Here is a 27,163-nt window from a genome sequence, read left to right on the forward strand (position 1 = left end):
AAAAAGAACTGAATGCAAAGAGCATAAACTTTTAAACACAATTCATTTCAAATACTGGAAAAGTGTAACAAGATGTAAGTCATTTTTTAAAAGATTTATTCTTCTCAGGGGGGTACTAGTGGTAAAGAATCTGCCTGTCAGTACAGGAGACAAAAGAAACATGGGGTCAATCCCTGGGTTGGGAAGATACCCTGGAGTAAGAAATAGCAATACACTCCAGTATTCTTGCCTGGAAAAATTCCATGGACAGAAGAGCCCCGCGGCTACAGTCCATGGGGATCACAGTCAGTCATGGCTAAGCATGCACACACACAAAATGGGAAAGGCAGCTCAATCTCAGATTTATAAATTAAATAAGTATGAAGGTGGGGGAGGTGAAATGCAACCTGTAACTTTTAGTGTCTTGTGATGCCTCTCCCCCTCGACTGTTAGTAAAAATGCCCTGCCCGGGGATCTGAGGCGTCAGAATAAATATTTCTTCCCCTGGAAGGCCATGACAGGAAGAATAAGAAAAAAGATGGGGAGAGTTCCCTGGTGGTCCAGGGATTAAGACTGTGCTCTCACTACCATGGGCCCGGGTTTGATCCCTGGTTGGGGAGCTAAGATTCCCCAAGCCATAGGAAACAAAATATATAGAAAACTATAAAACACTGGTGAAAGAAATCAAAGAGGACACTAATAGATGGAGAAATATATCATGAACATGGAGAAATATATCCATGAACAATGGATTGGGAGAATCAATATATTGAAAGTGAGTATACTACCCAAAGCAATCTATAGATTCAATGCAATCCCTATCAAGCTACCAACGGTATTTTTCACAGAGCTAGAACAAATAATTTCACAATTTGTATGGAAATACAAAAAAAAAACTCAAATAGCCAAAGCAATCTTGAGAAAGAAGAATGGAACTGGAGGAATCAACCTGCCCAACTTCAGGCTCTACTACAAAGCCACAGTCATCAAGACAGTATGGTACTGGCACAAAGACAGAAATATAGATGAATAGAACAAAATAGAAAGCCCAGAGATAAATCCACACACCTATGGACACCTTATCTTTGACAAAGGAGGCAAGACTATACAATGGAGAAAAGACAAGTGGTGCTGGGAAAACTGGTCAACCACTTGTAAAAGAATGAACCTAGAACACTTTCTAACACCATACACAAAAATAAACTCAAAATGGATTAAAGATCTAAACGTAAGACCAGAAACTATAAAACTCCTAGATTAGAACATAGGCAAAACACTCTCTGACATAAATCACAGCAGGATCCTCTATGACCCACATCCCAGAATATTGGAAGTAAAAGCAAAAATAAACAAATGGGACCTAATTAAAATTAAAAGCTTCTGCACAACTAAGGAAACGATAAGCAAGGTGAAAAGACAGCCTTCAGAATGGGAGAAAATAATAGCAAATGAAGCAACTGACAAAGAACTAATCTCAAAAAATATACAAGCAACTCCTGCAGCTCAATTCCAGAAAAATAAACAACCCAATCAAAATATGGGCCAAAGAACTAAACAGACATTTCTCCAAAGAAGACACACAGATGGCTAACAAACACATGAAAAGATACTCAACAGCACTCATTATCAGAGAAATGCAAATCAAAACCACAATGAGGTACCATTTCACACCAGTCAGAATGGCTGCTATTTAAAAGTCTACAAGCAATATATGCTGGAGAGGGTGTGGAGAAAAGGGAACTCTCTTACACTGTTGGTGGGAATGCAAACTAGTACAGCCACTATGGAGAACAATGTGGAGATTCCTTATAAAACTGGAAATAGAACTGCCTTATGACCCAGCAATCCCACTACTGGGCATACACACCGAGGAAACCAGAATTGAAAGAGACATGTGTACACCAATGTTCATTGCAGCACTGTTTATAATAGTCAGGACATGGAAGCAACCTAGATGTCCATCAGCAGACGAATGGATAAGAAAGCTGTGGTACATATACACAATGGAGTATTACTCAGCCATTAAAAAGAATACATTTGAATCCGTTCTAATGAGGTGGATGAAACTGGAGCCCATTATACAGAGTGAAGTAAGCCAGAAAGAAAAACACCAATATATTATACTAACACATATATATGGAATTTAGAAAGATGGTAATGATAACCCTGTATGCTAGACAGCAAGAGAGACACAGATGTATAGAACAGTCTTTTGGACTCTGTGGGACAGAGAGGGTGGGATGATTTGGGAGAATGGCATTGAAACATGTATAATATCTTATATGAAATGAATCGTCAGTCCAGGTTCGATGCAGGATACAGGATGCTTGTGGCTGGTGCACTGGGATAACCCAGAGGGATAGTATGGGGAGGGAGGTGGGAGGGGGGTTCAGGATGTGGAACATGTGTACACCCATGGCAGATTCATGTTGATGTATGGCAAAACCAATACAATATTATAATTAGCCTCCAATTAAAAGAAATAAATTTATATTTTAAAAATAATAAAAATAGAAAATTAAAAATAAATAAAAGAAAGAAAGAAACAGATGGGGCAGTATGGAAGACATTATTGATGTTCACCAACTTTCTCTATTCCTTAGGCATACAGAAAACTGCAGCTGCTACTCTTCTATAGGTGCTAGAGACTAGTTCTAGCTCCCCTGAGAGGAGAATCCTCCGCATTGATTGTTAAATTCTGGAGGACTTTCCTCTTCCCCTACTGTGACGGACCAGGACCCCATGAGGTCTTCCCAGAATAGACCCCCCAGCCATGTCCTCCACCTGCCTTTCGTCTGTAGAAAAACCTCAATTGAAGAAATGAGGAAATGCAAAAAAAAAAAAAAGAAGAAGAAGAAGAAGAAGAAGAAAAGAAGTATTGAAACAAGACAAAATAATAATAGCTGAGCCATTATACAAAGGCAAGGACCTTTAGTTCTTCCTCAAGGACTATAGATAATATTCTGAGTCATATCCTGTGAGCTGTTTTACAGATACTGAAAATGCTCCCTGGTGGAAGATATTAACTGTATGCTACCCAAAAGCATGTAGACCGACCCCAGACCCCAGGAACCAGGAGGTTGATGATGCTGACTCCAGATTACCTCATCACCAACCATTCAGAAGAACGTCCAAGAGCTGACCACACCCCTGCTCCTTGAACGCTGTGAGACTCCTCACTATCTCCTCCTCCTGTGCCCCCTTCCCCAGCCTGACAAAGGAATAAAGTTATTTCTTTATATTTCACCAAAACTCTGTCTCCAAGATGTAATCTGGCACCGTTGTAAAGAGGTCCAATTTTGGCAACATCACTAAGTCAACCAAAACAGGCTTGAGTTCAAATGTTGGAATCAGTATATAAAAGCAGTCTAATTAGATGAGTCATTGGAGAAAGAAGGTCCCTGGAGAATCACCTGAATCTACAACAGATGCTATGTGAATCCAAAATAACTTGCTTAATTAAGGCATTTGATAATGGGTCCTCTCTGGAGGTTCAGTGATTGGGACTCCACTGCAAGGGGTCAGGTTCAGTCCTTGGTCAGGGAACTAAAATCCCATAGTCCATGCAGTGCAGCCAAAAAAAAAAAAAAGAAAAGGCACCAGCAGTCCTTGTTACCACAGCCTCACTTAACTTGCTAGAACAGGAACCAGAATGTCACCCACAGTCCTCAGGTAGATTAGAATATTTATGAATTAGGAGCCTGACCACAGGTCAGAAATTGACTAAGTGTAGGGATGTGTGACCTGTTGTGAGTGTGAGTGTTATGGTTGTGAGTGTTCTAGAGCTGGGTGGGGGTATTGCTCCCAGTTGGAAGGGTGTGTGTGGCGCTGAGTTAAAAAAAAAAAGGTAGCCATCAGAAGGAGCTCAAGCCACTGAATTTTAATTTCCTTCTTTCTTCACACAAATATCTATGTATCTTTCCCATGTATCTCATCTCATCTGAAAATGAAGAAAAGTGTTTTGCTTGAGGCTGAGTGAGTGAGGACGTGACCTGGGGGTACCAGAAGCAGTAAAAGCCGGAGATAAGAAGGCCGCACAGGTCTCAAGCCTGTCTCCCTTCCTCTGCTGCCAGCCCCGTGGCCAGGCTCCTGCACCTTCTCTCAGAGATAAACAAGAGCCGGTGGGGAGAAGAGGACCGTGGGGCCCAGAAAACACAGAGTAAATGGGGCTTGTACGCGCATTTGGAGGAAGGAGGAGGAGTCCTTAGATGGTGAAGACTGGAGGATACCGATGCTGAACGGGAAGTTAGCAGCGCCCTTCTTTCTTACTTCCGGTGTGAATGTGTCCCCAGCGCGTACGTTCTGAAATCTAACTTGACCGCGTCATAACAGTAAGAGTTAATATCTGTCAGCTGCTTGTTACAAATCATTTTTCTAGGCACGGTGTGAATGGAGGGGGGGGCAGGAGGAAGGAGAGAGAGAATCATCAGAACAACCGTTCACTGTGATACTATCATGACTTCCCTTCTACAGGTGAAGTAATGAGAGGATGAACCAGAGTTCACAGGAAGTTAGTCCACGGGCTATGCTGTTTCCATTGCACTGTATTTCTTACTTGGGAACCCAGGAAGGCCTCATTTCTACATCTTTAACATCCCTGCAATAAGATGCACAAAAGGTCAAAATTATTGAATTATAACTTTGGTGCCAGGATAGACCTCCATCCCTGTCTCTTAAGAGAAGTCAGTGGTCTCATGGATCAGGAACAAGGAATGACAGGGAGACCATCTATAGGAAAAGGTAGCAAGGTCAACCAAAGAGAGAAGGCAATACCAACCTGGGAATCTCCCTTGCCAGTGGCCTGTGATACAGCTTGAATAAATGGAAGCATCCGGTTGGTCCAATCAGAAGCTCTGTTGAGTCGTTTTCTGTGCTGCTTGTCACTGTCCCCAGTGGGAGGATCGGGGTTTCCCAGGCTCTTCAGAGAAACCAGACATTTCAGAGGAGACAGCTAATAGAGAGAGAGGTCATGCCTAGTTGCCCTCTCCCACATTTTTGTTTTTTGTTCTACTTGTATGAGTTTGAAAAAGATGAGGGGTTTTTTTTTCTTCATGCCTGACTTCAACCAAGAGCTTTACTTCATAGAGATATGGGCTTTTCTGTGATTTTCCCCCAAAACTCACCCCTCATTTTGTACCCCTCTTCCGCTTTCCCTCCCTGTTCTCTAGGGAGCAAGAGAAGTTGGGCATGGTAGATGCAGCTGTTCATTGAGGGTGTTAAAAAAATCATTCTCTATATTACCTGGCAAAACGATCTCTTCAGTCGCTATCTTGGTGACTTTATTATTTTTTATTGAAATATAATTAGGTTACAACACTATGTTAGTTCCAAGTGTACAACATAGTGATTTGATACTTCTATACATTACAAAGTAATCAACATGATAAATCCAGATGCCATCTGTCATCATACAAAGTTATTACCATAGTATTCACTGTTTTAGCCACCCTGTGGATTTCATTCTTGTGACACATTCATTTTTTAACTGGAGGTTTACGCCTCTGAATCTCTCTCACCCATCTCACTCATTCTCCCTAGTCCCCTCTCCTTTGGCAACCACTCTGTACAACATGTCTTTCTACTCTTTGCTTGTTCACTTGTTTTTCAGATCCCACATGTAAGTGAAACCATACAGTGTATGTCTTTTTCTGACTTACTTTGCCTTAATGTGATACCTGCTAGGCCCGTCTATGTTGTTGCTAATAGCATGATTTTCTTTTTTTATGACTGAGTGACTTTCCATCATATGTATGTACCCCATCTTCTTGATCCATTCATCTACTGATAGACACTTAGGTTGTTTCCATTTGATTTTGTTTCCTTTTCACTTAATTCACTTTGTTTCATTCTTTCCTTCTATTGATATAAGTAATTAAAGCCATGAATTCTCCTCTGAACACTGCTTTCAGTTCAGTTCAGTTCAGTCACTCAGTGCTTTAGCCATATCCTAAAAATTTTGATGTGTGATTTTCAATTGTCATTTTTCTAGAAATTTTTCAGTTGTTGCTTTCTCACTCTCTGGCCCAAGAGAAAGACTATTTCTTTAAGTTTCCATGTGGAAGGGCATTTATCTTTTCTGACCTTATTATTATTATCTAGTTTGTTCCATTATAGTCGGAGAATTGTATCTATATCATTCCTACTTTTGGGGGGAAATTACTGAAGTTTATTGTGCCAGAATGTGTGGTCCATTTTCATTAATACTTTGTTAAAACTTGAAAAATTGTTTTCCCAGTTTTCAGTGAGAAGATGTCAATATAGATTCATCAGATCTAACTTTTGACTAAGTAGCATCTTCTGTGTTCATAACTTTTATCTACTTGATTTCTCTGGTCCTAAGAAAAGTGAATTAAAATCACCTATTACTACTTTTCTGAATGGTTTTCTAGTATCTTCCTTAATTTCTGCTCCGTGATGGTTACTTATATGCTATTTGGAACTTACATATCTCTTAGATATCTATTTTTAATTTTACACTTTCCATTATAAAGTGCCTTCTTATTTCAATCAATTTGGGTAGATGGATCTGAATGTCACCTTCTTTAATAATAAGATTGTGACCTCTGCTTTCTTTAGGTTTACATTGTCTCCTTTTATGCCTTTGTCTACCATTTTATTTGTTGAATAAATGAATGAATCTTTCAGGACTTCCCTATCAATCCAGTAGTTAAGATTCCATGCTTTCACTGCAGGAGGAGTGGGTTTGATCTCTGGCCAGGGAACTAAGATCCACATGCCACATGGAGTGGCCAAAAAATTCAAATTTAAAAGTGAAAAAAAAATGAATCTTTCTGAGTCGCTGTATTTTTAAGCATATCTTTTGTATATTGCAAACAGCAGAGTTTTTCTTTTAATCTAATCTGAAAATATTTTAATTTTAATATTTTAATGAGTTAAGTCCATTTATAATTATTAATATGGTAAATGGATTCAGTATAATTTGGAGAGTATTATTTTCTATTAAATATGTTTATATGAGTATTGCATTTTTAAAATCTTTCACTATATCTTTTTGCGTTTTCCTGATTGCAGTCTTTCAGATTTGGGGAAAGCTGTTTATGTTGGTATTATCTTGATTTTACCTTTATATAATGCGGTTAGTTTCTCCCTTCTTTAGATAGTTCCTATTAGTTTTCTACTATAAATATCCGAAAACTGCTTATATTCTCTCTCTTTCTCTTCAGTCGTCTTTGTGTGTGCCTTTGTATTCTTAAATATGTTCTAAATACGTGAAGTTGGGCGAAGTGCACCTTCACCTGGCTCTGTGACCCAGGCAAGTGAGCAAATGTTTCTCAGACTCCATTTCTCATTCTTACAATTGGGAAAGTAATACATGCCACATAAGATTACCTTAAAGGTAAAGTAAGATATGGCAGGTTCTTAGCACAGCAGGAGCACACAGAAAGCACTCCATGAATGATTATCATTGATACTGAATATTGTATTTCATAAAAGTCCTTGAAACTCAGTATTCCCCAGGACCACTAGATGGCACTGGATTCAAGCAAATGGATGTTCTTCTCACTCAGCACCCAAAACAGGGAAGATCTTTGTTTTCCCTCCCCCCTAGTCCTTTCTCTGCAGATTCTGACAACTCCGCACTTCCTTCTGAGTCCCCACTGCCATTCAGAGGCAAGTGGCTGCCCCACTCAGCTGGCACCTGAAAGACTTGAAGTTCAAAATCGTTCCCGCTTTGGGCAGGGCAGACAGGATGGGAGGTTGTTTGGGGACCCAGAGTAATCTGAGAGTTTCCTAAGTTTCCTCTTTGCCATTCATATCTTGCTTCGAAAAGAGCAGCACATGGCTAAGTGGAAAGACTCTGCAGGTAAATGACGAGAAGATAGGGAATTTAAGGTGTGGGAGTGAAACGGTGATGGGCAGTGGGAGGGGAAAATGAAAAGAACTAGAACTGGACTTCCCTGGTGGTCCAGTGGTTAATAATCCACCCGCTACTGCAGGGTTGCAGGTTCGATCCCTGGTCTGGGAAGATCCCACATGCTGTGTGGCAACCGCACACCACAACTACTAAAGCCATGTGCCCTAGAGGCTGTGCGCTGCAACAAGAGAAACCACCGCATCAGAAGCCCTTGCACCACTACTCAAGAGTACCCCACTCACCACAACTGGAGGAAGCCCGCAAGCATCAACCAAAACCCAGCACAGCCAAAAATACATTTTTTTTAAAAAAAAAAGAACTGGAACTCTGAACGAATCAGAAATACGAATGCCTGTGGTTACCAGGCAGACCACACTTGGGAATTTGTTGAATACACTGTCGGGGAATGTTTTTCTGTGTCTCTAAAGTCAGTTTTACCTGGGACTCTCTCTCAAGGATGACGCATTTTCATGACCCCTTATGATCCTAAGGTCTGCTGCACCTTGCTGTATGCCCGTCCAGATGCCTGAGCTTCCCTCCCAGCTCTCTGACTGATGGGCTCCGTGATTTCAGGCCCCTTTCTCTATCTGTAAAAGATTTGACAGCTATACTATTTTTAAGATGTGTTTCAAGTGTTAGGTATTATGAATCCGTGGGTGTAATTATACTGAGGTTATCAAAGAATTTTAATAGATCCTTTTCTCCATGAAGACTGTAGTTCCCACAAGGCAGGGGATATAGAACTTATTATTCCTGTCTTACAGACAGAGGAAGGACACTTGGTGGGGAGGGGAAAGAATCAGGCCAGTCTTCTCTCTCCCAATGCTTAATTCGCCCTCAGTCACATTTGAAAGGCTACTGACTCCAGTATTCTGGCCTGGAGAATTCCATGGACTGAAAGAGAGAGAGAGAGTCAGACAGGACTGAGCGACTTTCACTTTCACTTTCTCTCTCTCCCAGTGCTTATTTCGCCCTCGGTGAAATCTGAGTAATAAACAGGTGTGGAGCAGCAGGACAACCGCAGATGAAGTAAAAGTTTACACGCATAGGAAGTTATTTATTCTGGCCTCACCCTGATCCCAACAGTTGCCAGGCAGAAACAAACCCAAAACAACAAAAGTTCCGGTGAGTTCAGTGCTAGTCTGGAAAGTACCTGCTACTTCTGGGAAAGTGAAAGTTTCAGTTTTCTGAAAAACAGCAAATGTAAGACCTTCCATGAACCAGTGACATGTACAGCTCTGGAATGTCAGTGATTTGTATGTGTAAGGAATATTGAGATGGAAGACAGTAGAGGAAGGAGATTCATTCATTTACCCAAAACAGTTATTTATCATTCAGTGTGAATGAAGCCCTGTGCCAGGCAGTAGACATAAAGCTTAATAAGACAGATGGCCTCCCCTGCAGGGGCTCACGGTCTAGTTTAAGGACGGAGGTCAATGGTGGGGGTGGAGAATTTAACAGGGACAGTGAGCCCCCAGAACAGAGCAACAGGAGCACATGGAAAGGAGCTCTGAGACAACTAGAGAAGGATTCCTGGGAGACTTAAACCCTGCTGCTGCTGGTGAATCTTAAAGAACTAGGGCCTAACGGGGAGAGCCATTTTGGGAATGGCAGGGCGCAGTAGATACGGAGGCACAAAGGTATCAGGAGGGCAGGAAGCTTGTCATGGATGGAAAGTCCTCTCCAAAAGGAAAAGCAGAGAGAAATGGGCTAGATAAGCTGTGTTTCTGCAGAAGAAATATCAGTGCAGAAAGAGTAGGGACACAGGAAGGATTTTTCAGGAGTGATACTGCTCTACTTGTCCCCTAGAAAGAAAAATGACTTCATTAACAATGTCTGGAAGAGATGAACCAATGATAGGGGAACCTCTTTGGACACGAGATCGTTCCCTGGTGGCTCAGATGGTAAAAAATCTGCCTGTGATGCAGGAGACCCAGGTTCGATCCCTGGATCAGGAAAAACCCCTGGAGAAGGGAATGGCTACCCACTCCAGTATTCTTGCCTGGAGAATCCCATGGACAGAGGAGCCTGGTGGGCTACAGTCCATGAAGTCGTAAAGAGTCAGACAGGACTGAGTGACTAACACTTTCACTTTCACAACGCAATGAATGAAAGTTGTAACAATGGAATTAGAGAGAAAATAAGGGATTCGGAGCTGTTCACAACTAGAAGTGAAAGAGCTTTAGGAGATTGATTATACAGTAGACTATAACACAAGATGCAATATAATTGGTTGAGAGTGTGGACTCCTGGGTCAGGCCTGGATTCCAAGTCCAATTCCACCACTGTGCAACCTTGGGAAAGTCCTTTAATCTCTTTGAGACTCAGTTTTCTCATACATACAATGGGTATGAGGGTAAACAACCTCAACGGGTTGAGGATAAGGATTAAAAATGATAATACATGGAAAACACTTCGCATATTCCCTACACATATTAAAACACTGTACACAGTAGCTGTTATCAAAGTTTTATTAAAACTGTTAACTAACAGTGCTCTGCTCCCCCATATCCTAGTGGACCCCAAAATATCAGACCCTGGTGGGAACTGAGAAAAATATAGGGAAGGGCACACTCATGAATATTTATGTATCTCAAAGAACAATCTAAAGACTGATCAGACAGCCAGCAAAATAGTCATGGCGATTATCTCTGAGACATGAAACAGTGCATAATTTTATTTTTCTCCTCCTTACCTGTCTCTATTGTCTAAATTTACTATACAAATGTATGCTATTTATGTAAGAAAAATACTTTTAAATATATTCAAGATGCCACAATACAGTACTCAGCACCAGACAAAGCTCTGTTCATCGAGAAACTAAAGTTCCTGGATGCAGACAGATACCACGTCTCCTGTCCCCCGCCCTCCCACGGCCCCAGCAGAAGTACCCACGGTCTAAATCCAGCTCCAAAAACAACCAGCCAGGGGAACACCCCCAGGGAAAGCCAAGGCAGGAGCTATTCCGGGTCGCTGAGACGGCCCTGGGCGGGGCCGGGGGTGTCTGGGGTCTCCACGCTCTGGTTCTGCTGCACCAGCCAGGAGTAGAGGTCCTGCCCGTCCACGAGCTGCTCGGGGCTCTGCAGCCGCCCTTGCCTCAGCACCAGGACCTGGTCGGCGCTCTGAACCGTCTGCAGCCTGTGGGCGATCACCAGCACCGTGCGGGCTCCGTGCGCTCTCCAGTCCTGCAGCTGAAGGGGGAGGATCGCGATGCCCCGGGTGCCGGGTCAGAAGGGGCTGGAGGCCCGGGGCCCACGGGGCTTAGGGGGAAGAGGCGTGAGCCACGAGAAGGTAGCACAGAGCAGAAAAGCAAGGTCAGCTGCCCTCCCCCCTCCCGGGTCAGGCAGCCTCAGAGGATCGGGGAGGTCCCCGCCCGCCCCGGCCCCAGGAGGGGTGCCGCCGGCCCGCACTCACAGCCTGTTCACACTCCACGTCCAGGGCACTGGTGGCTTCATCCAGGATGAGCACGCGGGGGTCCCGCACGAGGGCCCGGGCGATGGCCAGACGTTGCTTCTGCCCCACCGCCAGCTGGCTGCCTTTCTCCCCCACCTCTGCGGAGACCGAGAAAACGCCCTGTCCTCAGAGACGGGCCCGGACAACGCCCGCTTCACAGGCGCGGCTGGTGCTTCCACAGGCACCGCTCCGGAGGACGAGCGCCCGTGGACGGGGGCAGCGGGGGGGACCTCCGGGGCGGCCGCTTCTCTGGGAACAGGCCCCCGAGGGGTCGGGAGGCCGCAGCGCGCAGCTCGCGGGCGCAGGGGGCAGCGCCGTGGCCGCGGGTACCTGTATCGAGCCCGAGCGCCAGCTCGCGGATGAACTCCTCCGCCCGGGCCGCCCGGGCCGCAGCCAGCACCTTCTCGTCGCTGTAGCCCTCCAGGCCGTAGGTGATGTTGTCCCTCACCGAGCCCGAGAACAGCACCGGCTCCTGCCCTACCAAGACCACCTGAGCGGAGGCGACGGGAGCAGACTGTGCGGAAACGCCCGCGGCGGGGACCCGCCCTTGCTCCCCACCCGCCCCGCTCACCACGGACCCTCGGCTTCCCGCCCCACGCCCCTCCCCTGCCCTCTGCCACCCTTCTCCGTCCTCCCCACCTGACGGTGCAGGTAGTGGTGCTCATACTCGGAGACCGGCTTCCCGTCCAGCAGCACCTGGCCCTCGGTGGGCTGGTACAGATTCTGCAGCAGCGCGGCCACCGTGCTCTTCCCAGACCCGTTAGGCCCCACCAGCGCCGTCATCTGCCCAGGACTCAGGGTGAACGTCAGACCCTAGAACAGCCGGGGAAGAGTCAGAGGCCTGCCCCTTCCCCCGGCCTCCCCCCTCCTTGGAGGCCGATCATCCGCGCAGGGAGTCAGGGGCCCAGGCTCCCCGATCGGGCACCTGGAGCGCAGGCTGGTCGGGGCGACTGGGATACGCAAAGGAGACGTTCTGGAAATTCACCCTGCCCTGCAGAGTGGGTGGGGCCAGAGTCCCCGGTGGAGGCAGATCTGGCTTTCGGTCCAGGTAGCAGAACACCTTCTTGGCTGCCCCCACGTTGCTCAGCATGTCCCCAAACATGTACACCAGGGTCTGCAAGACAGGAGGGCGGGACTCAGCTAAGCAAAGGCAGCTGCGCCACGAACCAGCTTCCCAGCTCCTAACGCCAGCCCCGCCACACTCCACCCGGGATGGGCTTCTCTCCTTGTCCCAAAAAGATCACCACCTTTAATTTAAAAAAAAAAAAAAAAAACTTTCTTAGAAAAGATTTTTTAACTGGAGAAAGGAATGGCAACCCACTCCAGTATTCTTGCCTGGAAAACTGCATGGACAGAGGAGCCTGGCAGGTTGAAGACTCGGATACAACTGAGCAACACTCACTTTCCTGAACAATGAGGCAGATGGCTTCCATATGAGATAACTAGTATAAGAGTCTAAAACAAAAAGATTTGTACAAAAAATTTTGGCTGCCCCAGGTGGCAAGTGGGACCCTAGTTGCCCCACCAGGGATCAAACCCATGCACCCTGCAGTGGAAGCACAAAGTCCTAACCACTGGACTATCAGGAATAAGTGTGCAATTTGACTCAACTTAAAATGGGCAGAAAGTGAAGAGGAACTAAAAAGCCTCTTGATGAAAGTAAAAGAGGAGAGGGAAAAAGTTGGCTTAAAGTTCAACATTCAGAAAATGAAGATCATGGCATCTGGTCCCATCACTTCATGGGAAATAAGATGAGAAAACAGTGGAAACAGTGTCAGACTTTATATTTTGGGGCTCCAAACTCACTGCAGATGGTGATTGCAGCCATGAAATTAAAAGACGCTTACCTCTTGGAAGAAAAGTTATGACCAACCTAGATAGTGTATTCAAGAGCAGAGACATTACTTTGCTGACTAAGGTCCATCTAGTCAAGGCTATGGTTTTTCCAGTAGTCATGTATGGATGTGAAAGTTGGACTGTGAAGAAAGCTGAGCACCGAAGAATTGATGCTTTTGAACTGTGGTGTTGGAGAAGACTCTTGAAAGTCCCTTGAACTGCAAGGAGATCCAACCAGTCCATTCTGAAGGAGATCAATCCTGGGATTTCTTTGGAAGGAATGATGCTAAAGCTGAAACTCTAGTACTTTGGCCACCTCATGAGAAGAGTTGACTCATTGGAAAAGACTTTGATGCTGGGAGGGATTGGGGGCAGGAGGAGAAGGGGATGACAGAGGATGAGATGGCTGGATGGCATCACTGACTCCATGGACGAGAGTCTGAGTGAACTCCCGGAGTTGGTGATGGACAGGGAGGCCTGGCGTGCTGTGATTCATGGGGTCTCAAAGAGTCGGACACGACTGAGCGACTGAACTGAACTGAACTGAAAATGGGCACCAATACCCCATTATTCCAATTTGTAATGTAAAGGATGGAGACCTCTTTACTCCTCCCATCCAGCATCACCCTCATCTCTAGACCTTTCCAGCTACTGTGCTGTGTTACTTGTGCACAGCTATCTAGCCTGGTGAGACAGTGAGTCCTTAAATGCAAGCACTGTGCCCACCTCATCTTTGCAGCCACCAGACTGCCTCACACAGCTCTCCACACGTAAGAGATGTTTATACAAATTATAAACTAAAGCCCCAGGTGCAGAAACTAATTACTTTTCAAAACTATTTTATATAAGGAGGGTGTCCCAGGAGGCTCAGTGGTAAAGAATCTGCCTGCCAATGCAGGAGACAAAGGTTCAATTCCTGGTCAGGAAGAATCCCTGGAGGAGGGCATGGCAACCCACTCCAGTATTCTTGCCTTAATAGCCCATGGACAGAGGAGCCTGGTGGGCTACAGTCCATGGCGTTGCAAAGAGTCGGACAGGACTGAGCAACTGAGCACACGTCTATAGGGAAAGAACTAAATACTCATTCTTCCTTTCCTAATCAAACAATACCACTCAGCAGCTTATCAGCACATGAGAAGACATCTCCCCTGAGAGATGCATCCTGGCTAATAAATGAAGGAATGGCACCAAAAATGTCACCATTTTTGCAACCCTGAATAATTTAATAGATCGTGACACTAAGCTTTATCACCACAGATGTATATGAGAGAGAAAAAAAGAGATCAATGTAATACATACCTCTATGGAACATGTGGAAATCTGACCACTGACTGTATTTGGTGAGGTTATTAATTTTTTGGAGTGATCATGGCTTTGTGGTTATATATTTGTAATGTTGACATTTAGAGATACATATTTACAGATGAAACTATATCTTGGCTCTGATTCAAAGTAATATGGGTGGGGAGAAGTCAGTGGGTGGTACAGGTGAAATAACATTGGCCATGAGTTGATAACTGTTAGATGCTAGGAGGTAAAAAACAAGGTCCCATTGTATAGCACAGAGAACTATAGTCTATATCCTCTGATATATACACACAATTATATATTAAATAGATAACTAATAAGGACCTACTGTAGAGCACAGGGAACTCTACTCAAAACTCTGTAATGACCTACATGGGAAAAGAACCTACAAAAGAAAGGAGATATATATATATATATGCATAACTGATTCACTTTGCTGTACACCTGAAATTGTCATAACATTGTTAATCGGCTATATACCAGTACAAAGTAAAAAGTTGTCTTTAAAAAGTTAAACAAAAAGTAAAAAAAAAAAAAAGATGCTGAGTACAAGGAGGTCCACGTTTATAGATTTATCGTTTTCCTCTTTTTTTAACCCAAGTTTGAAATTTTAAATGACAATGAGTTGCGATCATTTCAGTTTGTTTTTTTAAGGGGAACAAATAGAAGCCAAAGGAGGAAAATGAGAGCACGCACAGCTCCCGACTCACGTGCATATAGTTGCCCACGTCCTCCTGGTAAAGCAGGAAGGAGAGGAGCCCGCCGCGGGTGAGGTCCCCGGCCAGGATCTGCTGCAGCGCACAGTTCAGCAAGAGCACCTTCATCGCCAAGTGCAGCATCTGGAGGGAGAGGAAAGGAGAGCCTGAGGACCTTCCACTCCTTGGCCTCCCTGCCCCTACGAGACATTCCGTCCGACACAAAAACACCTGTTATACTACATTCACTCGACTCTGTAACTACAATAAGTAATATAAACTTTGACGATGCTGGAGCCAGGTGGCGAATGAAGGAGGAAATGGATGGATGCTTGACACAGAACGGTGAATGAACAAACTCAGGCTTTTCTTCGTTTAAGTATTTTGTGCTTCGTGCACAAAGGGGATTGAAAACAGGAGAGTGAGGCCCCCTGAGAAAACTGGAGGCCAACAAATCGCTCATCACCTACCTCCCAACAGAGAAGAGACTCATGAAGAAGATGACGCTGGCAAAGGCATCGGGAACCCCAACGACCCCCAAGACCAGCCCCCACCTGCACCCTTCCTCCAGCCCTCAGCTTCCTCACCCTCCTTAAGAGCAGATAGAGGGCCCGTTCCAGGTCCCGTCGCCACCACAGCCGCCGGCATCGTTCAAGGGCCTCCTTATAGCGACAGACCTCTTGCTCCTCGGCTCCAAAACTACGCACGGTCTGCAGCCCTCCAACCGACTCCCGCACCACCTGCCCAGCTTTCGCCACAGCGTCCTGGATCTCCCAAAGGACTGCCTGGAACAGTGGGGCCAAGGATGGAGCGGGCCAATTTGGCAGAAGACAGCCAACCCCCAGAGCCCACTCCAGTCCCTTCACGCTAAGTGAAGTAAGACAGAGAAAGACAAATATTATGTGATATTGTTTATATGTGCAATCTAAAAAAAAAAATACAAGTGAATCTATATACAAAACAGAAACAGACTCACAGACATAAAAAAAAAGAAAAAGAAAAAACCTTATGGTTACCGAAGGTGGAGGAGGGGATACATTTGGAGTTTGAGATTAACAGATATAAATCACTGACACAAGTAGAGAGGCAACAAGGATTAACTGTATAGCACAGGGAACCACAATCAACATCTGAAAATCTCTCCCTCTCCCCCCACTCCTCTCTTAAAAATACACACGTTCCCATAAAGTCCCTGGGATGACATCTTCCCTGGGGATTCCCCAGCATTTGCACATACCTGATGGCGGGAATTGTACACCTTTTCAGCCACTATCATAAGAGGCACCTCGAACAGAGACAGGAAGGTGAGCTGAGGTGACAGGTTGAGCATGAAGCTATAAAGTCCCAGCACTTTCACCAGGCTTCGAGACAGCACATTGGTGTTATAAGGAAGCCAAGAACTCATCAGTTTGGTATCTGAGCTCAGCCGGGAATTCAGCTCCCCTGGGCAGGACAGAGCAGGCAAGGAAACCACATGTTGTAATGCAGAACCCCCAGAAACTCCCTCTTGACCTCCTGATCATCTCACAGAGCCGTCCCTCCTTGCAAAGAGACAGGTCCCCAAAGAGAGAAAAACAGCTCCCAGCCCTGGCACCAAGGATGCCGGCAGGACTGGCTGGGTGCAGGTAGGCAGCAGCAGGTGGGCAAGGAACATGCAGGGCGACCCCAGACCTGCACCCCAGGCCTTACCTGTCTTAGTCTCTTGGAAGAAAGGGAGGTCCTGGCGCAGGAGGGAAGAGAAAAGCATCTCCCGGATCCGCAGGTTGATTCTGGACATGGTAAAGACGAAGATGCTTCCTCGGCAGCCTGCACACAGTGAGCTGTGGGGAAAGAGGGTTGGAGGATGAACGGGAGAGAGATGCAGAGAGGAAGGGGCAGGGAAGGAGAAGGAAAAGCACAGAAGGAAAAGAAGTACAAAGTTGGGGCTAGTATATCAAGAGAGAAGAAGAGAGACAAATACGAGACATGAGGGACAGGAATCGACAGAGGAAGGAAGAAAGAGGACCCAGTGAACCTCACCCTAGTCCCAACCCCTACCACGTAGTTAGTTAGTTTGTAGACAGCAGATTCCTGGCTGTGTTGAAAAACAAAAGGGAAAGTAAATACAGTGGAAAAGAGTAAAGATGCTGGAAAGAAAGGTGACAAGGCTCAGAGTAAGAGCTTCCAAGACTGACAAGATGAGTTAGGGAAGAAGGGTCAGGATGAACAAACATGCCCCCCCGACAATAGGCTGACTGTGGAAACAAACATGAGCTGGGAGGTCAGAGTCAGAAAAGAGAAATGGAACTTCATGGAGATAAAAGTGCTCACAGGCAACTGAGAGACATTCCATTCGACACACAAGCACCTACTGTGCTACCCTCGTGTCTGAACTATAATAAGCAATACAAACTTTGAAGATGTTGGAGCCAGGCGGTGAATGAAGGAGTAAATAGATGGATGCTTGACACAGAGGGTGAATGAACTCATACCGGCTTTTGTTTGTTGAAGAATTTTGTGCTTTGTGCACAAAGGGGATTGAAAACAGGAGAGTGAGGTCCCCTGTAAACACCGGGGGCTAACAAATCGCTGACCACCTACCTCCCAACAGAGAAGAGACTCATGAAGAAGATGGCACTGGCAAAGGCATCGGGATCAAAGTCGCCCCCCAGGATGTCAATCACACGGCCAGAATAGTAAGGGATCACGGTCTCACCTGCAACAGGCAGGAGGGCCGCAGTCAGCGTGCGGCTGCTGAAGGGCCTCCTCCCAACCCCCAAGTCCCTGCGCCCTCTCCCCACTCACCCAACACGGCCAGAGAGAGGAAGGAGAAGGCCGCAACCAGGAAAGGCAGGTCAGGCCAGGAGAGCTTCAGCAGCCTCCACATCAAGACTCTGTTCTCCTGGCCCTGCCCCTCTGCCTTGGCTCCTGGAGGGCTCAGCACAGCCCATAGGACCCTGCTCAGCCCCACTGCCCAGTACCCCAGCAGCAGCCAGGCCCAGGTGGCTGCAGCCACTCTGACCGGAGGGGCGCTCAAGGCCCCCGGGACCAGAGCCCTCAGGGAGAGGAACAGGGGAGTCACCAGGCAGAGGAGGGGCAGGTGTGCTTCCACACACCCCAGCAGCCCTCCCAGCCTCAGCAGCCCCCAAAGTCCACCGAGTCGCAAGGCGCCCTCCAGCCACAGGCCCGGAAGCCCGCGGGGAAGCAGGGCCCCCAGGGGCCCCTGCAGCAGCCAGAGCAAGGCCAAGTCCGCCAGCAGCAGGGAGGCCCAGGGTCTCAGGTCCGGGCGCCGCATGGCGAGATCTAGGGGTAGAAGAGAAGGACAGAGGTGGCTTCCAGTCCCTGTCCCCACTCCCACTCTGCCCAAGCGTCCGCTGGCTTCCCCCCCCACCACCACCTTTTTTTTAAACCCTGTGCTGCCCTGAAAGATGCGCTGGGTACCCGTCTCACCAGCACCCCCCTCCTAGGACCCAAGGCATCGGCCTGACAGAGGGAGCTGAGAAGCCTGACCATCTGCAGCCTCGTCCTCTAAAACACGTCCCGTGACCCCCTCCGCACACCCCGGCCCCGCCAGTCGCCGCCGAGTTCCCAGGGGCCAGACGATGCCCGCCGCGCTCCCCAGGCCCCCGGTCCAAAGGCGCGGGAGGCGGGGGCGCAGCACGCGTGCCGGGCGGGCTGCGCCTGTGTCAGCGCTCCAGGCTTACACGCGCACAAGCTCACCAGTGGATGGCGGATCCCGGGCTCTTTGCTGGCGTGCCGAGGGCTGAGCTCTGAGATCCCTTCGCGCGGCCTCCGCTCCGTCTCGCCTCTGTCGGCGGGCGAGGCTCCCCCAGCCGGGGGCGGCCAGGCTCCTGGGCTTTCGCTTTTGCTTTCGGTTCCGCCTCGGCAGCCGCTGCCTGGTTGCGCGCCTGGCAGCAGGCCGGGGGCGCGCGACACCCGCGGGACGCGGGACCGGTGCCCGAGGCCGGCTCCGCGTGCCAGGACGAATCTACCACCCTTAGCCACATGTACTCTGTCGTAGGAAACTCCTGCACTTCTTAAAACTGCCATTAAGTAAGATGACGCTGTTTCAAGGATTGGGATGCTTTGCAATTGAAGAACCGCTGGATTTTCTTACCTCCGCTCTGAGGTGACCGCACCCATGACTCTTGCTCCTTGGAAGAAAATCTATGACAAACCTAGACAGCATATTAAAAAGCAAACACATTACTTTGCCAACAAAGGTCCGTCTAGTTCAAAATATGGTTTTTTCCAGTAGTCATGTATGAATGTGAGAGTTGGACCATAAAGAAAGCTGAGCGCAGAAGAATTGATGCTTTTAAACTGTGGTGTTGGAGAAGACTCTTGAGAGTCCCTTGGACTGCAAGGAGATCCAACCAGTCCATTCTAAGGGAGATCAGTCCTGAATAGTCATTGGAAGGACTGATGCTGAAGGTGAAACTCCAATACTTTGGCCACCTGATGCGAAGAGCTGACTCATTGGAAAAGACCCTGATGCTGGGAAAGATTGAAGGCGGGAGGAGAAGGGGACGACAGAAGATGAGATGGTTGGATGGCATCACCAACTTGATGGACATGAGTTTGAGCAAGCTCCAGGAGATGGTGAAGGACAGAGAAGCCTGGTGTGCTGCAGTCCATGGGTCACAAGAATCAGACACGACTGGGTGACTGAACTGAACTGAGCTGAACTGAGCCTGTTTTGAGAACAGCCCTCTTTCCCCCATCCAAGTTCCAGTTGTGGGATCTTAGGGTTAAAAAAAGCAGAGCGGAGACCAAGTGAGAAACAAGCAGGACTTCTGCAAAACAGACGGCCCCTCCACTCTCACCAGGACCTGTGTGAGTTTCCACCTGCAGATTCTTATCTGAGAAGGCGCTCACCTCACATCTTCATGTCTTCCTCAGCAGAGCTCCTGAGCAAGCACGTGCTCAGAAGCCTCTAAATTTGTGCTCCAGTTATTTGGGGGAATGCCTTCAACATATGAGGAAAGTGGACTTTGTTTCTTGGTCTACTCTAACACTGATGAGCTCAGTAATCGGATTTCTATAGGTCCTACCAGACCCAGAGTCCATCTGTGGAACATGCAGCTGGATTTATTCCAGAAATAACTCTTCTGGTTGAAACTACCTCTCAGACTCAAAATGTCCCCCAAGGGAGGACCACTTGAATTCCAAACCACCCTCTTGAAATGTTATTGGCACAATTACCATGAGTCACTTCAAATTTAGATTTGAAGTTAGGAAATTATTTGAACTTCTCCAACCCTGTTCATTCTGGAATTTTAAGGATCTCTCTCTAATTAAAAAAAAAAAAAAAAAACCTGCACACTCAGCTGCTTTCTACTTACAGGCTTTTCTCTTGATTAACTCTCCTGGGAAAGTGACACTGTGTTGTTTCTCCCTGCAGGCCCAACATAATTCAGGGAAATCTCACAATGGGGATCTCCCTAGCTGACAAGTGGGATGTTTCTAATCCAGGAGACATGGTTCGATGCCTGGTGAAATGATTTTAATATTTAATAGAGGATTATCTGCCCTGATTTCAATAGACAGTCATTAAAAGAAGAGAAATAGAAACAATTGAGAAAATGAACAGCACATACATCACCAAATTGGGCTAACCAACATTCCGACTTAAAACAGCTGGGAAGTCCCTCATTAACAGCAAGCTGAAATCCTAGTTAGGAAAAGTTCCCAAGTGGTGCATCCACCCCACGAGTAAGACTTTGAATTGCAGTTTCAGGGGCTCCTGATTATCATTCCAAGCCACAGACTGATATCATCATGAGTTTGTGCACAAAAATACAGCTCTGGTTTTACTTTAACCTTTTTATAAGGCTGTTTCTTTTACCTTGTGAGTCATAGGATTTCATTACATCTTGGGGGGTTGGCCAGATCTCCAGGGGCTCAAGAATTCCAAGGTCCACCCCTTTCTCTTTTTTCAATGTAATTTTATTTTTGGCTGTGCTGGGTCTTTGTTGCTCTCAGGCTTTTCTCTAGTTGTGGTGCGTGGGGGTGCTCTCTAGCTGCTTGCATGGGCTTCTCATTGCAGTGGCCTCTCTTGCCGCCGAGCGCAGGCTCTAGGGCAGGAGGGCTTCGGTAGTCGTGGCCCCCGGGCTCAGCAGTCTGCCTCCGGGCTCTAGAGCGCGGGCTCAGTGGCTGCAGCACTCGGGTTTAGTTCCTCGGAGACACGTGAGATCTTCCTAGATCGGGGATCAAACCCGTGTCTCCCGCATTGGCAGGTGGATTCTTCACCACTAAGCCACCAGGGAAGCCCCACCACTATCTTTCTTATCTCAAGTGCCACCGGACTTGCTCTGAGTGCAGACAGCCACGGAATTGGGCAGTGTCCAGGCAGGTCAGAAGCAGGGCAGAGGCCTGCTCTCCTGCTTCTGAAGCCTGATCAAGACTTCCTCCATTTTAATTTCCCTAACAGTCAGGGGACCAAGATCCCACATACCATGCAGCGCAGCGAAAAGAAAAAGAACATCTCACTGCGCCTGTCTCATCTTTCTAACCTGGTTGCTTTTTCCTCATTTTTTCCCAACTTCAGTGACGCTTCCTTTATCTCCTCTTCCACATCAATCGCCGTCTTGTCATCTTGCAATGAGTGTGACCCATCATGAAACTGGATGTCCATCTTTCCATGTAATATCCACTCTCTCTGACACAGGAGGGAAGAGGTCAGGGCCCAACCTTTCAAGGAATGACAAAGCCCAAGGACACAACATAAACTGACTGAACCAAACAGGCCCAAGATGGTGGGCAGGTCGACTCACCCTAGATCTTGATCCTAGGTGTACGCTCACTGTAACACGTAAACAAGCTAACCGACACACCCACAAGGCGCCATGACAGTTCCAAGATCAACCATCAAAGACCCAAAAGTGGGCGGGGCCCAGTTCCTGGAAATCTCCACCGCTTCCCCAAAATAGTTGGAATAACCCTCCCACTCCTTAGCCTATGAAGTTACCCAGCCCATAAAAGCTAACCATACTACATTTCAAGCCCATTCTTGCCTTCTAAGATGGCCCACACTCCCTCTGTGGAGTGTGTTTCTAAATAAATCCACTTCTTACCTATCACTTTCTCTCTCACTGAATTCATTCTTCAATGAGACGTCAAGAACCTGAGCTTCATTAAGTCCTTAAGCCAGGTGTGTGATCTGTCGGAAGATTCTGAGTTTTGTCTGGGTTCACACCCTGGCCACGTGGGTTAGAGTCCCAAACTGAGTTTTGGCTGGGTTTGAGCCCCAACTTGAGGTGAATGGTTTCATCTCCGCGGGGCTATTTGAGGTAAATGGGGCTGTGTTCACAATATCCGCACACATGTGAGGAGGAAACTTGTTCCTCCCATTCTAACGCAGTTAAAGACAGGTGTTCCAAGGGCCCTCCTCCAACATATCCAAACCATTAACAAGCGGCCACACAGGAGCCTCCTGGTTGAGAGCCCGCAGAAAGGACCCTAACCTAGGCTAAACTGCACACGGGAGTCCACAGACAACACGGAGCCTTCCAGCGGTCCTGGAGGAATGAGAGTGGGAGCCCAGGAGAAGAATTTGGTGAGCCCCATTTCTTAGGCATGGGTGTCTCTCTTCTCAGGAAAAATCTGTCTCTATTTCCTGTCCCCTCCCCCCAGCCACCCCAGCCCTGAGCCCACAGCCACAACACACAGCTTTTATAACCGTTTTCCTTTATTGTGCTTAGCGGGGCATCCAGGAGGTTGGGGTGGGGGTGACGTTCATTGAGACAGAGAATACACAAAGGGATAAACTCTGTGCTGCCTTCCAGTGGCCACTGGTTCTCCATCTCTGGGCCAGGTCAGGCCGCCTTCTCCCAGAGTGCGATCCGGCCCAGGTCCCTGAGTCAGCCAGGCTTCCCCCGAGGAGGCCTGTGGGTCACCGCCACCATTACTGACTGGCCTCCCGGTACTGGTGCATCAGGTCACTGACGTCTGTACTTTCCACTTTCACCCAGCCGTCCTCCTTCATGTGGTACACTGCGGGCAGATGGGAAAGAACACGGAGTCACCCTCCCCTCGGCGAGGTCCTGCTGATGCTGTTACACCGAAAGCGACAAAAGCAGCACACGCTCTCAAAGCCCCGGTGCCGGGGCTTCAGTGCCCCTCTTCCAGCTCTGAAGACCTGCTGAAGACCTGCTCTCTGCCACCCTGCCTCCCCCATACCTCCAATCTCAACCCCCCTCACCCCACCCCAGGGACAGAGGGGACACTTTGATCTCTTACTATTGACAACGCCTCCGGAATAGCTGTCTCGGTGGGTGGCATGAACGATCGCCCTTCGGCCCAGGTCATAGGCCTCTTCAATACTAAGGTCAGGTCGATAGCCACTATCCATGACTCCATAGGCATGGGAGTTCCCACTACCGGTGGAGAACATGTTTCCCGAGAGTCGAGTCCCATTCTCATTCACATAGTAGAGTCCAGGACCCTATAGGAAGCAAGAAGGTTGCAGTTTGGAAGCTGTTGGTAACACCCAGATTCAAGTGTGAGCCACAAGAAGTGGGCCAGAGACATCTGGTGAGCCCAGGAACATGGGAACTAGGAAAGCACTTTGGAAACAATCGTAGAACTTTGAGGAGAAAAAAAAACTTGGAATCAGCTATTTGATCCAAAAGGACAAGCTTATGAAACAATGGTCCACATCCAGACCCAGAAACTGCTGTTGAGTAACAGGTCTGCAACTAAGCTTTCTCTGTGCCCTGCATCCTATAGGGGAGGGGAGGGGAGTATACTGTGGGGAAACTTGCCTCTCATCCACACCTTGGAATATGGAGCAGGGAGGGGACTCACCTTCTTGTCCCAGCCACAGATCATGCTGCCCATGGAGAGGCCCATGCCCCGGTACTGGCACATCATGTTGGAGAGCAGCTTGGAGGCGGCCGACACGGAGATACGCTCCCCATTCCGCAGATAGTACAGCCTGGGTGAGGACAGGACAGTCCAGGGAGAGAGTTTACAAGGGGCAGAAGGGCAGCCCTCTGGGCAGGTTACTTGATGGGCAGAAAATAGCTGAAGAGATAAGCATCTAAAAGGAATGGTTCTGTAGGATCTAAGGATGGGCAAAGATCTGGAATTTATACAGAATTCTTTTCTTTTTTTTAATTCTATGGGTTCTTGGTGGAGCATGTGGGATTTAGTTCTTGAACCAGGGATCAAACCCATGCTCCCCATGTTGGTGTGCGGAGTCTTAACCACTGGACTGCCAGGGAAGTCATCAAAATCGCCTAGAGAAATCCCAGTAAATGATATCCCACCAGGGTTGACAGTCATTGCTAAATAATTGACAAATAACCTGGGCTTCCTCGGTGGCCCAAATGGTAAAGAATCTGCCCGAATGTAGAAGACTTGGGTTCGATCCCTGGGTTGGGAAGATCCCCTGGAGAAGGGGCTGGCAACCCACTCCAGTGTTCTTGCCTGGAGAATCCCATGGACAGAGGAGCCTGGCGGACTATACAGTTCATGAGGTCGCAAAGAGTCAGACAGGACTGAGCTACTAACACGTTCTCTTTCACTTTCAATCTGGCTTCTTGGCAGGAGCACAGGCTTGAGATTAGAGAGGTTTTTTCATCACCAAAAGGTGGCTTTTTGAGATAGGACATTAGCACTAAGATGCTCTGTGAGTGTAGGGAGAATGGGGGAGGGGCAGTGTTCTGCCAGATGCAGAACCTGGGCTTAGTAGAGAGTAAGAGGCCTGGCCTACCTGCACTCCTTGGCCAGCAGGCGCTCCCAGTACTGGCAGTCAGCCGCACAGCCGGACATGGTGCCGAGCAGGTAAGGGTTAATCTCAATCACCTTGTTCACCTTTAATGTGGCTGGAAGAAGATGGAGTTTGGGGAGAGGGGGGATGAGCGCACAGGTTTCCCTGAATGTCCTGAGTCAACATCTGGTCCCACTTTGCAGATACTGGACTCCTGCTGAGAGGAAGGCCCAGCTCCCCAGATTCCGCCAGCCGGAACCCACACACTCACCAATGTAATTCCCAGCTGAGGCCCGAGAATCCACGGCCACAATCACCCCATGCTGAAACTTGAAGGCCAGCGTGGTCGTGCCATGAGCCATCTCGATCTGCACGTTACTTTCTCCATTCCCACCCAGGGACCGGAAGAATTCAGTGGGCTAATGAGACAGAAGAGGCAGAAAAAGGGCCATTGCAAACTTCCGAAGCTGGATGCTCCAGGAAAGCAAATTTACAGAGCATGGGAAGGTGAAGATAGCCATACCACGAATAAATGAAGCAGTTAACAACCCAGTTTTGCAAGGAAACGATTGGGGAGAAGACAAAGAAGAGGCCAGGACACTGACCTTTTCCATTTACCAGCACAACCAGAAATGAAAATAAAATTTTTTTAAGTTACCATAACTAAACATTTTAAGGGTAACTATAATGATTTTCCATTCATAGGTCATTTAATCCTCAGGAAACACGTTTTATGAATTGCATCCCCACTTTACAGAAGAGAGGCCCAGGAGACCTAGACCAAGTCCTAGAGGACTTGACCGAGGCACACCAAAATGAATGGCCGGGGCCAGGCCAACGGCTCAAGGTCATAGGTTTCCCAAGAGAGTCTACAGCCCCTGTATCATAGGGTCGCCCAATAAGGAAGACTCCGTGATCTGTGTGTGATGGAGAACGGGGATCCCACCCCCAACTCTTTGTCCTAATCTGCACTTCCTAGCCCTTAGGCGGCCAGCCCCCAGGTCCCACGTGGCCTCTTCCCCAGCTTCGGCCCTAGACCCCAGACGAGGCTCTCCTAAAGGATGCCCCCTGCGCGTTTCCCCGCCTCCGAACAGCCTCCAGGCAGCCCCTCCGTTACTCTGCGCACACCCCCACCGCCCCCCGCCCCGTGCCCGCCCAACTGCCTCCCACGGGATTTTGTTAGAGCCCTGACCTGCATGCCCCGGGGGAGGGCGAGCTCCGGAGATCGCAGGGAGAAGCTGTAGTGGCCGGGGTCCGAGCGCTGCCGGCTTCCCGCGAGGGGCACAGCCCAGTCCCCCCGCTGCCCTCGGGGGGCTCCGCACACGTCCAGCAGCGCCATGGCCGCCCAGCACCCAGAGATCTGGCGGCTCGCGGAGGAGGAAGTGAAAGCGAAAGCCCGAAGCCTTAAGGGGAGGGAACCAGAATGTTTTCCACATCCCCCTGCCCTTTCCGAGGAGGCGTCCCGTGCGAGTCCGGGCACCGGGAGTGTTAGGTTGGGAAGGGGCTTCTCTGCTCCGCCTTCATGGAAATTGGGGAAACGAGGGTGCTGGGCCGTTAGAAGAAAGGAAGAAAGACAGAGCGGCTTCGAAAGCCACCCCCCCTCCGGCGATGAGGTTTCAGCGAAAGACACGGCCAGCCTGCTGCATCCTCCGGGGACAGTTACGGGGCGGGGCGGGGGTCATAGCATCAAAAGCGCTGCCTCACCCCCGAACGGGCTCAACTTCAGCGAAAACCTGGGAGCAGTTTCAGCGGAAACGGGGAGGGGGCGCCTAGGAGCCTCGTTTTATAAAAAGGAGGGGAGGGCTAGGAGTGCTTGGCGGCCCTGAGTCCCAGAACAGGTCCCGGGGCGACCGCCCGCCGAATATACCTGCACGAGTTGGGGAACGGAGCGCCCAGGGGAAGGCACAGTCCCAGACTTCCGCCTGGTGCCTCCTAGGGCCTCTCCCAGTTCAACGGTCTCCCCAACCTGTAGCCACCCACAAGAACTGCGCTTTCCGCCCCCAGCTCCTCGCGTAATTCTTGCTGGACCGAGCACTCCGGAGCTCGCCTTTTCTAAACCCCGCCTAGCCTTGCAACCTGATTCGGCCTCATCTGCCCAGCAACTGTTGACGTCACACGAGCACGGCGCGCTCTGAATGGAGGAGGTGTACTAGAGCGCCCCGCCCACTTCGCTGATGACCCCCCGCAGCTTCCACCGCACAGCGCGGTGAGCCCCGCTGCAAAGGGCCGGCGCTGGCAAGAGGGATGAACTGCTTTCAGCCGTGCTCACCCGCCAGCCTCCTGCTCCAGGCTCTGAGGCACTGCTGCTGCTGGCGCCTTGGA

The 27,163-nt window shown here is 48.5% G+C and overlaps 2 protein-coding genes across 3 annotated transcripts; both read right to left on the minus strand.

Annotated features, from left to right (window-relative positions):
* Positions 1-10,374: 10,374 nt before the first annotated feature.
* TAP2 (transporter 2, ATP binding cassette subfamily B member) lies at positions 10,375-18,958 on the minus strand. Its single transcript, XM_068960728.1, has 12 exons — positions 18,847-18,958; positions 17,932-18,429; positions 17,728-17,842; positions 16,837-16,967; positions 16,385-16,590; positions 15,735-15,932; positions 15,163-15,291; positions 12,234-12,422; positions 11,948-12,121; positions 11,639-11,798; positions 11,270-11,406; positions 10,375-11,046 (listed from the first exon to the last, which is right to left on the minus strand). Exons 2-12 carry the CDS (start codon positions 18,419-18,421, stop codon positions 10,816-10,818), a joined length of 2,160 nt encoding a protein of 719 aa, XP_068816829.1. The 5' UTR covers positions 18,422-18,429; positions 18,847-18,958; the 3' UTR covers positions 10,375-10,815.
* A 3,862-nt stretch (positions 18,959-22,820) lies between these two features.
* On the minus strand, positions 22,821-26,832 carry PSMB8 (proteasome 20S subunit beta 8). 2 transcript variants are annotated; one of them, XM_068960750.1, is made up of 7 exons: positions 26,709-26,832; positions 26,034-26,244; positions 25,113-25,260; positions 24,845-24,956; positions 23,935-24,064; positions 23,368-23,572; positions 22,821-23,121 (listed from the first exon to the last, which is right to left on the minus strand). In XM_068960750.1, exons 2-7 carry the CDS (start codon positions 26,178-26,180, stop codon positions 23,033-23,035), a joined length of 831 nt encoding a protein of 276 aa, XP_068816851.1. In that variant the 5' UTR covers positions 26,181-26,244; positions 26,709-26,832; the 3' UTR covers positions 22,821-23,032. The 2 variants fall into 2 exon arrangements, with proteins under 2 accessions (XP_068816851.1, XP_068816850.1); XM_068960749.1 differs by lacking the exon at positions 26,709-26,832 and having other exon boundaries at positions 26,034-26,385.
* Positions 26,833-27,163: the final 331 nt, after the last annotated feature.

Source organism: Capricornis sumatraensis, chromosome 22 (assembly GCF_032405125.1).
Source record: "Capricornis sumatraensis isolate serow.1 chromosome 22, serow.2, whole genome shotgun sequence".
Classification (NCBI taxonomy): domain Eukaryota; kingdom Metazoa; phylum Chordata; class Mammalia; order Artiodactyla; family Bovidae; genus Capricornis; species Capricornis sumatraensis.

What these genes read in the sequence shown, in the direction of transcription:
- PSMB8 (XM_068960750.1), bottom strand. Translation starts at nt 26,180, where the DNA reads ATGGCGCTGCTGGACGTGTGCGGAGCCCCCCGAGGGCAGCGGGGGGAC. An exon ending in CCCTCCCCCGGGGCATGCAG is followed by an intron (nt 25,261 to 26,033) that starts GTCAGGGCTCTA and finishes CTGTCTCATTAG; the next exon opens with CCCACTGAATTCTTCCGGTC. An exon ending in TTCCGGAGGCGTTGTCAATA is followed by an intron (nt 23,122 to 23,367) that starts GTAAGAGATCAA and finishes ATCTGCCCGCAG; the next exon opens with TGTACCACATGAAGGAGGAC.
- TAP2 (XM_068960728.1), bottom strand. Translation starts at nt 18,421, where the DNA reads ATGCGGCGCCCGGACCTGAGACCCTGGGCCTCCCTGCTGCTGGCGGAC. An exon ending in TGTACAATTCCCGCCATCAG is followed by an intron (nt 15,933 to 16,384) that starts GTATGTGCAAAT and finishes CCACTGTTCCAG; the next exon opens with GCAGTCCTTTGGGAGATCCA. An exon ending in ACCACTACCTGCACCGTCAG is followed by an intron (nt 11,799 to 11,947) that starts GTGGGGAGGACG and finishes GCCTCCGCTCAG; the next exon opens with GTGGTCTTGGTAGGGCAGGA.